At 48.1% G+C, this 10,738-nt stretch overlaps 1 protein-coding gene across 1 annotated transcript; it reads left to right on the top strand.

Moving 5' to 3' along the window:
* Nucleotides 1-2,184: 2,184 nt before the first annotated feature.
* Nucleotides 2,185-3,164, top strand: LOC127674084 (mas-related G-protein coupled receptor member H). The gene has a single exon (XM_052169932.1). It carries the CDS (start codon nt 2,199-2,201, stop codon nt 3,162-3,164), a length of 966 nt encoding a protein of 321 aa, XP_052025892.1. The 5' UTR covers nt 2,185-2,198.
* The last annotated feature ends 7,574 nt before the right edge of the window (nt 3,165-10,738 follow it).

Raw genomic sequence — 10,738 nt, 5'->3', positions numbered from 1 at the left:
GATAATGATCAGGTGACTATTTTAAGATCGATAGTGGAAGAGATGTTAAACTCAACACTAAGAAATAGCAAGTGTCTGTGCTGACAGATGCCACCCACCCTAATCCCTGCATCACAGGTGCTCAACCATCACTGTGCATTCAACAGGTATGTACCGTTACATGTGACAATCAGAACTAAGAGGCATCTGGGCATGGTGGCACATGCCTACTGTCACTGCAGCACTCAAGAGGTGGCGGTGGGAGGATTCTGAGTTTGAGGCTAGCCTGTGCTACATGACAAAACCGTGTCTCAAGGCAAACAGAGGAAGTAGCTATCTTTGAGTGGTCAGACAAGAAAGTCAGTGGGTTTTGTTTTCTTCCTCCTGAACTCTCTAAAGTCAGTGAAATTAATTTACTTTTTTTCATCCATAAAAGTCATCCATTGTATCAAAACCACTGAAGTTGTTGAGACACTCCCATCTTAAGGCAGACTGGGTTGATCAGTGGGAAGAAAAGATCTGGCTGGAGAGAGAGAGACAGAGAGAGACAGAGAGAGAGAGAGAGAGAGAGAGAGAGAGATCAGGGGGAGCTCTGAGAAGGACAGAATCACAGGCTGCCTGGGATGCAGGGGCTTAGAAGACCTGCCTCTCCTGCTTTCTGTCTCCTCTGTTAAACCCCAGGTGCAGGTCACAGGGAAAGTCTTGAGAGGTTCCTCTGCTTGCTTTAGAAAGAAGAGGATGATTTGTGAACCACGCCTCTGTGGGGTAGGGCAGAGAAACATTCTGACTCCCCCCTGAGGCTAGTGGCTGATGAGAGAAACCCAAGAGCCAGTGCTCGGATCCAAGTACTGACAGGACCACGAGTGGAGCCAGCCCAACGTGGGGAAAGGAGGAAGGATGGTTTTGCTCATCCCTCAGTGGGCTGCTACTATAATCGTTCTTTTTGGCTACTTTATTGGGTTCTTTTACCTACCTCCTTTCTCTACCTCCATCCCTCCCAAGCCCACAGCACTGGGTAGGCAAGGAAGAAGGTTAGAGGAGAAAGAAGGAGTCGGTCTCATTAGACTAGTTCCCGCTAGTTAGGTGCACTGAGTTCCTAGAGGCAAGTTTAATCTCTGTTGTTGGGATAACCAATTTCTTCTTCTCATCAACTTTGCTCACAACCACTTGACAAACCACAACAGCAGCAACCAGCAGGAGGAGGGGAGCAGCGGCCTCCTCCTTTCTCAGGGTACTGGCATTTATATGTGCTCTGAAGAGTTCCCAGAATTCCACATGTAAACTATCTTCAGCCGGCAAAAATCACACACACTGTCAGAGCACGAGACAAGTCACAGGTCAGCTGCTGTGCATGATCTGAAGTTGCCCCGCATCCCACACCTGGGATTAGAGCAGAAACATAGTCACATGACATAACAGACTTTTTAAAAATCATTTATTTTATGTGAGCACACTGTAGCTGTCTTGCGACACACCAGAAGAAGGCATTGGATCCCATTACAGATGGTTGTAAGCCACCATGTGGTCGCTAAGATTTGAACTCAGGACCTCTGGAAGAGCAGTCAGTGCTCTTAACCGCTGAGCCATCTCTTTAGCCCCTCCCCCCACCTTGTTCTTTAAGACAGGGGGTTTCTCAGTGTGCCTGGAATTTGGTGTTCCAGCTAGACTGGATGGCCACCAGATCCCTGGGGTCTTTCTCTCTCCACTCCCTTGTGCTGGGGTTATAGATACATGCTACCGTGCCCAGATCCAAACTCAGATCTTCATGCTGCCTAGTTTTCTGAGCTGTGTATCCAGCCACAGTTTAAATCGTTTCAATGCATTGCAATGTATCATTCCTAAATTCCTGTTCCTAATTCTGCCACCTCGTTCTGGTAAGAACTCTTGGAAGTAAGAAACAGAGAGCTTTCCCAAATAGCCATAAACAAGACGAACTGTTGGAAGTGCCTGGAGCTAAGGTCGGGAGTCGGCCCTAGAGTTAGTAGAGGGGAGATGGACATTTCAGTAGCGTCTACTGGGCAGAGAGCTGGCAAAGGGAGAATGAACCAGGGCATGGAGATGAGGAGATTAGGGCAGGGGACTCTGGCTTCCCGAATTCCTCAGCATGGGAGAGAGCCTCTTCAGGATACAAAACCATTTTGAGGTGCAGAACAGATGACACCCGTCTCCACCTTCCATTTCTGACCACAGGAGGCCACAGAGAAAGTGATCTCCCTGGAATGGAGCCATTGGCGACGACCTGGTATCCTCTGGAATCCACACAATCCACCAGAAACGAAACCCCAAACGAAACCACCTGGTCTTCAGAGCATGAGGTTGAATACGCTTATATCTCCATTTCCCTGGTCATTTGTGCACTGGGACTGACTGGGAATGGGCTTTTGATTTGGTTCCTAGTGTTCTGTATCAAGAGGAAGCCATTCACCATCTATATCCTCCATCTTGCCATCGCTGACTTCATGGTCCTCCTGTGTTCGTCTATCATTCAACTAGTGAACACTTTCCACATCCACGATGTGCCCTTAGAGAGCTATGCCGTCCTCTTCATGATCTTTGGCTACAACACGGGCCTGCACCTCCTCACGGCCATCAGCGTGGAGCGGTGCCTCTCGGTACTTTACCCAATCTGGTACCAGTGCCGACGTCCAAAACACCAGTCCGCCGTGGCCTGTACGCTGCTGTGGGCCCTCTCTGTTCTCGTGTCCGGTTTGGAAAACTTCTTCTGCATCCTGGAAGTAAAGCCCCAGTTCCCAGAGTGCCGATACGTGTACATATTCTCCTGTGCCTTGACGTTCCTGGTCTTTGTTCCTCTCATGGTCTTCTCCAACTTGATACTCTTCATCCAGGTCTGCTGTAACCTGAAGCCACGCCAACCGGCCAAACTCTACGTGATCATCATGGCCACGGTCATCCTGTTTCTCGTCTTCGCCATGCCCATGAAGGTCTTGCTTATCATCGGCTACTATTCCAATTCCAGTGATGATTCAGTGTGGGCCTCCCTCCCCTACCTGAACATGCTGTCCACTATAAACTGCAGCATCAACCCAATTGTCTACTTTGTGGTAGGCAGCCTGAGGAGGAAGAGGAGCAGGAAGTCCCTAAAAGAAGCGCTGCAGAAAGTCTTCGAGGAAAAGCCAGTGGTGGCCTCGAGGGAGAATGTGACGCAGTTCTCCCTGCCTTCGTGACCTCCTGCTAGGACATCCCCAAGGAAGGATGCCTGAGGTTTTCCCCATGGGAATACAACACTATTATGAAAATACTTCTCTTTGTTCCCACCTGGTGGCTCGCTATATTTAAAGTCCTTCATTCCTCCTGGAAATAAATGGCAATAAGGCACACTGTACACATAGCATGCTTCGCCACAGAGAACTTGATAGGAGCTAGTACTTTTTCTAGTACCGGGAATTGGATCTTGGATCTCACACGTACTCTGGCTTGGAGACTTGGCCCAGGCCTGATCCTATCTCCCCAGCACTAAATGCTATGTGTCCCAAACACTGTCACACTTTGTCTTCCTGTCAATCTCATGAGCCACTGTTGTCAATCGACTGTCACAGATGACATAAGAGGTCAGAAAAGTTATAGGATAGGGGTGGTGCTGAGCCAGACTGTGACCTAAGGAGTCGACCCTTCAAATCTGTCCTTGAGACCACAATACCCAGGGCAGTCTTTGAGAGGTTCTCTAAACTGTGTGTGTGTGGTTGTTACCAATACTTCTCAAGTTCCTCTCCCCAGGCCTCCTCTACCTGTGCTTTGGATGCATCACAGGGAAACATGTTAGCTCATATAAGGGACATCCAAGCTATCTTACAGAGCATCTTCACTATCCGAACCTTCAGAACTCCTCATGGGAGCAGTTAAGAGAGGGTCGGGACATCCCATGAGTCCTTTAAAAATGTCATCCTATAAGAATTAGAAGGGGCCTCCACAAGGCTGAGTGATGCTTGACTTAGGCATGGAAAATTTTCACTTTCCCTCCCTCCCTGCCTTCCTTTCCTCTCCCCTCCTCCCTTTCCCCCACATCCCTCCTTCTCTGATTTTCTTCTGGTTTCCTTGTCTTCTTCTTCTTCTTCTTCTTCTTCTTCTTCTTCTTCTTCTTCTTCTTCTTCTTCTTCTTCTTTTTAAGAAAAGGTCTTACTATGTAATTCAGCCTGGTCCCAGCTTTCGATGCTCCTGCCTCAGGCTCCTGAGAGCTGGTTTTACAGGCATGTTCCAGCATCCGCAACTTCTTATCTTTCATCCCTCCCCACTCCTTTCTTTTGCTTACATGCCTGGGAACAACATGCAATGCATTTTTCTTATAAAGTGTGTACAAAACAGACCCGTGGTCTCTCCCTCAGCTGCCTCGGCATACAGCTAATCCCACACCATCCCTTCATTCCTCCCCTCTTGGCTGAGCAGCTCACTGGAAACGCTGCTTCTGATACTTCTGAAATGGAGTGTTTTCTTTTTTTATTGCAAAGAAAACATTCCTGGGTAGTCCCGAGGCGCGGTGGATGGGCTGTGTTATTTTAAGGTCGGCCCCCAGCTTCTTCCCGGCTCTATTAATAAATTTTGCTCATCCAGACATTTTCTTACTGGGAGAATAAACCCAGAATGCAAGTGGGTTTCATACAATAAGTCCTTAAATGTAAACTGGACAAGACTAGGGATCCTATTGAATGCCCAGCATTCAGTGACTTTGGGCCTGCTCCAACTATGGTGACAAGTTCCATCTATAATAAATCATGAATTAGAAAATGGTTTTTGTAAATACATATGGTGGCAGGGTAAAACCCCTTAACATATGGAATGCTCGACTAAACCAAGAATAAAAATAGCGGGATATCAATAGATAGATGGGTAAAAGGTTAAATGGTGAGTGATTTATAATCGCGCTGTAAACAGGCAAAAATGGCCCACAGCCAGAAGCGTTCGAACTCGGTGAACTCAGTCATCACCAAAAATGGAGCCCAGCATGGTAGTATCCATTACTATCCATCATGGAACCGCTCAGGGGCGGAAGCAGGAGGCTTCCTGTGAGTGTGATGGCATTCTAAGCAACACAATGAGATCCTGTCACAAAATAAATAATAAGGTAAAATATCTGAATGTTGTTTTAGCCGATACAAATGGCAAAGCTGAAAATTAAGTCTCTGTATGTATGTCTATATGTATGTATGTGTGTATGTATGTGTGTGTGTGTGTATGTGTGTATGTATGTGTGTATGGATGTTCATGTGTGGTGCTGGAGGGACAAACCCGTATGCTAGACACGCACCCTGTCCTGATCCACACTCCCCGCCGAGTGTGACTGCTGGTGAGAGAGGCCTCATCAGACACCACAGAGCCTCTATCTTTGTGGCTTCCAGCTCACTCCATCCTGAAATGGGTCTGGTTTGTTGAGTTTCACGCTGGGAGGAGAAGCGGGCCTTTCCTTTGGCCTCCGCTGCTGAGTTAGGAGGGTGTCTTGTCATTAACCTGGGAATACAACCTGACGTCCTCATCAAACACGAAACTGTGAGAACCTGCCCGAAATCACCAGGAGGCTGAGACCAGACGCTGGCGGGACGCTGGGCGGCTTCAGAGCCAAAGGCCAGAAAATATCAGAAAAACATCGTTCCTTCCTTGACGTTTTGCTTCAAAAAAAAATTGCGCTTCGGTGGGATGTATTTAGCTTGCTCTGAGAAAGGCTGTAGTGACTGTCACGGTGACCTTCCCCTTGAATTTGACAACGGGATGTAGCTGTGATATCCTCTGAAACCACGAGAGTGACACCGATCGCCTCGCGTTTTTTCTCTTTTGTTTTTTTGTTTTGTTTTGTTTTTAATGTAAAAAAAAAAAAAAAAAAAAAAAAACCGAGAAACAAACTATGACCTCTCCTCCCTCTAAGGCACTGCCAGAAACCGGCTCGCTGGGTGGCGCATTTCTGTACACTCTGCCCCGGTCGAAGGCAGTTACCTACTTCAGCCACCAGGGGTCGCTCGCTCTCCTTTAGAGAATTGCTTCAGTGACAAAAGGAACTCTTAAGTAATTTCAAGCAAACAGAAGCCTTCAGAAGCTTCCCTGAGAACTGAAGGAGGCTCTTTGAAAGACGGGGAAAGTCGTGCAGGATCTGGAGGCTTCAAACTCTGACCTTCATTCCATGTCAGTTCAGGGCAATGAAACTTTCCTATTCTGGATCATTGGGAATCGGAGAAACACCAAATGTCTGACTCCAAATGTATGTTTCTCTGTATTGGTGCACTTAGTAGACGAGCCAGGCAGGAGACTTGGCTCAGCAGGTAAAGGTGCTTGATGCTAGGCCGATGACCTGAGTGAGATCCTACATAGTGAGAACAGAGAGCCAACCTTTGCAAGTTGTCCTCTGACCTCCACCTGTGTGCTGTGGCACGTGTGCACAAATAAATAAATTATGTAATTATTTAAAACTTAAATAGCAGAATTCAATCATCAAATGTCTTCTGTCCCATATACAAGGAGATGATGCCATATACTATATTAGAACACTGTTATCATTTGTCAGTTATAAACACTATTAGAATACCGTTATTGTGTATTCACTTATAAACATGTGTAAATTCACCTATAACAAGTTGTGAGGAGGGGGCTGGAGAGATGGCTCAGCGGTTAAGAGCATTGACTGCTCTTTTGAGGGTCCTGAGTTCAAATCCCGGCAACCACATGGTGGCTCACACCCATCCGTAATGAGATCTGACTCCCTCTTCTGGTGTGTCTAAAGATAGCTACAGTGTACTTACATATAATAATAAATAAATCTTTAAAAAAAAGTTGTGAAGATTTATTATGTATATAATGTTCTACTCACTTGCCAGAAGAGGGCACCAGATCATCAGAGATGATTATGAGACACCATGCAGTTGCTGGGAATTAATAGCTAGTGTTCTGAATCCCCGAACCATCTCTCCAGCCCATAAACACTCATTGAGCATGCAATGAGCATTGGACATGTCTGTGGCTTTTTCTGGGTCCCCTCAGCCTCTAGGACAGTGGATCGCAAACTTCCTAATGCTCCAACCCTTTAATAACACAGTTCCTCATGTTGTGCCAACCCCCAACCATAAAATTATGTTCATTGATACTTCCTAACTGCAATTATGCTACCGTTAACGAATCATAATATCAAATCTGATATTTCCAGTGGTCTTAGGAGATGCACCTGAAAGGGTCCTTCAACCTTCCAAAGGGGTTGCAACCCACAGGTTGAGAACCATGGCTCGAAGCTGTTCAAGTCCCAAAGCCAATGCCTGTGTTCCATCTCTCATCAACTCTAGAAGGTTTCAGACATCCAAGGGATGCACTTCCTCTAGAGGACCTGAGTCAGGTGATTCACAAGTGTCTGTAACACCAGCCCCAGAGGGATCTGATGCCTTTATCCCCTCTTCATGGGCTTGTGCCCTCACGTGTTCATGCCCTCCATGTAGACACACACACACACACACATACACACACACCACATATAATTAATTAAAAAAAAGAAATCTGTAAAACAAAGAGCCTAAACAGCATGGTGGCACACATCTTTAGCCCCAGCACTCAGGAGGTAGAGCCAGGCAGATCTCTATAAGTTCGAGGCCAGCTTGGTTTACAGAGTGAGTTCCAGGACAGTCCGCATTACATAGAGAAACCCTGTCTAGGAAAACCATAAAAAGAAACAAACAGTGCCATTAGGCAACATTAGCCATTAGCATCCTTAGTCTTTGCTGCAACTGTCTGGCCTTAGCTAAGGAGGAAACACAGGGGCTCTTACACAGCCCAGCTGTCAAAGCCCTGGCTTGTCCCATCCTTGCCCACCTGATAAAAGGTCAGATCAGAGTGAGCCCCGCTGCTCCTGGCTGCTTCCCCTGCCTCCGGGTGGTAGAAAAGAGCTGGCCTTAGCAGGCGTGGGCCCATGTGAGTCTTTGTTGCCCCTGCTCAGAGTCAACCTATTGGACTATTCTGGAACTGGGCGGCTGCCTTGTCAGACTAAGGCCCAAAAATTACTGGAGCCGGGGCACACAGGGGAGGTACCAGAGGCAGGGTGAGTTCCTGACTGTGGAAGTGGTGGTGTCAGAGGCCTGGACACTCACTCCCCAGCTAAGTCTGGACCACGCAACAGGAAAAGACAGCTGACAATCCCTGTTTACTAGGAAGATTAAAATCAAGTGGTTATTTAAAATAATACTTTGGTTTTTACCTCTTTACTTTTTATTGGTATTAGGATGGGGTTTCACTATTTAACCCTAGCTGGCTTAGAAGAAAGTCACTTTGAGGACCAGGCTGCCCCCAGGGCTGGGATTAATAGTTCTTAGCTTTCCTGAGACAAGAAACTCAGGTTGGTCTTGAACTCAGCAAGTAGTGGAAGGTGGTCTTTCACTCCTGATCCTCCTGTCTCCATCTCTAAAATAACTTTTTAAAGAGTTATTTATTTATTTATTTAATGTATATGAGTACACTATAGCTGTACTGATGGTTGTGAGCCATCTTGTGGTTGCTGGGAATTTGAATTCAGGACCTCTGCTCATTCTTGTTGGCCCCATTTGCTCTGGCTTAAAGATTTATTTATTGTTATATATGAGTACACTGTAGCTGTCTTCAGACACACCAGAAGAGGGCATCAGATCCCGTTACAGATGGTTGTGAGCCACCATGTGGTTGCTGGGATTTGAACTCAGGACCTTCGGAAGAGCAGTCAGTGTGCTCTTAGCCACTGAGCCATCTCTCCAGCCCTAAAATAACTTTTAAAAAATGATTTCAAGTGAGAGGGACTGTAGCTCAGTGAGTAGACTGATTGACATGAGTGAGGCACATAACAGGTGACTGGAGTCCCAGCACCCAGAAGGTAGAACCAGTGGCTGGAGAGATGGCTCAGTGGTTAGGAGCACTAGCTAGTCTTCCACAGAACCAGGTTTGGATTTCCAGCACACACATGGCAGTTCACGACCCCTTGAAACTCCAGTCCCAGGGGATCCCACAGCTTCTTTCTGGCCTCTGCTGGCAGTGCGCGCGCACACACACACACACACACACACACACACACACACACACACACACACGGTATAGACGTGTGTACAGATAAGACACCAATTGTTAGCATTCTGTCTAAGCTCCACCCCACAGTTACCTGGCAACAGCTAGGTAGGCCTGGCCCATTATAAAAGGGGGATGCTAGTCCCTCCTCCCTCTCTTGCCCTCTTGCTCCCCCTCTCTCCACGTGGTCATGGCCGGCCTCTACTTCTTTACGCTCTCCCTCTCTCTGTCTTTCTCTGCCTCTACTATCCCCTTAACTCCCGTCTCCATGCCCTGAATAAACTCTATTCTATACTATTCCGTTGTGAGTCTGGCCCCTCAGAGGAAAGGGAGGCCTCGGTATGGGCCCACTGAGGCACCTCCTTCCCCCACACCTCACCCCCCCCAAAGAATCCTTAGACTTCTTTATCTTTTTATAATCACAGCACCCACCATACATGTAAAATAAATCATGCTTTTTATTTATCTTTTAATTTATTTACTCATATATATGTAAGTACACTGTAGCTGTCTTCAGACACACCAGAAGAGGGCATCAGATCTCATTACAGATGATTGTGATCCACCATGTGGTTGCTGGGATTTGAACTCAGGACCTGCGGAAGAGCAGTCGGTGCTCTTAACTGCTGAGCCATCTCTCCAGCCCCTTGCTCCATTTTTTAAGCAACATTTGCAGTGATTCTGGAGGGAGTGGCCCAAAGTGACACCAGGAGATGGAGAACTTTTTACCTGCCCTTTCTTGGGTACCAGAGCGCCTGACCTGCTATCCCAACTAAATGGAATGCAACAGGAAAAAAATAGGGGTTTGGGAGAGGTTGTGGGGTGGGGGTGGGGTGAATCAGGATCCTGTGACCTCACAGGAGGGAGTGGTGTCCCTTTGGACTGGTAGGAACGGAAGTGATGAAGTCACAGGCCCAGCACCTCCCTATACCAGACCTAGGAATACAAGATGGCTGAACTAAGCACCTGTGAGGGGAGGAAGAGACCTCTCAAAGCTGGCTCAGGGACAGTGAGGGACTCCCTACCAAATACGGTGGCAGGTGGTGACCCAGGCTGCTTTGACCCGTCCAGACAGACCACAGATGATGGGGGTGGGGGTGTGACTGGGCAGTGGAGACACCGACCTGTAGCTCCCTGCTGAGAAGTCTTGTAACACCTTGCAGAGACAGTCACTACCCCAGAGCCAGACCAGGAAGCCTCTCACCCCGTGGGGTTGCTGGGAAGAACAGGAGTCCCTTGCCCTCATCGCCTGACAAGGCCCTTCCACAGGGCACACGCTGTGCGGGCTCCACGACACTCTGCACTCGTGCCCTGGGGCGGCCACTCCTGGGTTCAGACCCTGCTTAGCTCTGTACCCCAGGGCAACTTCCTCAGCTCTCTAGGGCTGGGGTCCTTCCTCCTCTGTGAGAGGGACCCACGCCCAGCAGAGGGCCACCGTGGTGCACACTTCTTAAGTTTTCACTCCCTCTCCTTTTGAGGACTCTCTGCCATATCGTTTGCTGAACCCAGGGAGTTAGAGCACGAGGCCGGCGAGCGCACTGTCTGGGCAAGTGACGACCCGGTGCCGGACGGACACGCTCCCAGCCTGGCTCTAGGTGCAAGGACACATTTTACTGAAGCAATGTCTCCTTTTGTTTTGTCAGCTGTGTTTCAAGTCCACCAGCACGAATCCGTGGCGGCAGGGCATCCACTCACTGTCCACAGGATTCCTCCGCCCACCGCCCTGCCAGTGTCACGTGACGTCACCACA

Source organism: Apodemus sylvaticus, chromosome 23 (assembly GCF_947179515.1).
Source record: "Apodemus sylvaticus chromosome 23, mApoSyl1.1, whole genome shotgun sequence".
Taxonomy (NCBI): Eukaryota; Metazoa; Chordata; class Mammalia; order Rodentia; family Muridae; genus Apodemus; species Apodemus sylvaticus.
This window is presented reverse-complemented; position numbering and strand designations above follow the sequence as displayed.

Excerpts from the sequence above, each read along its gene's own strand:
- LOC127674084 (XM_052169932.1), top strand. The coding sequence starts at position 2,199 with ATGGAGCCATTGGCGACGACCTGGTATCCTCTGGAATCCACACAATCC.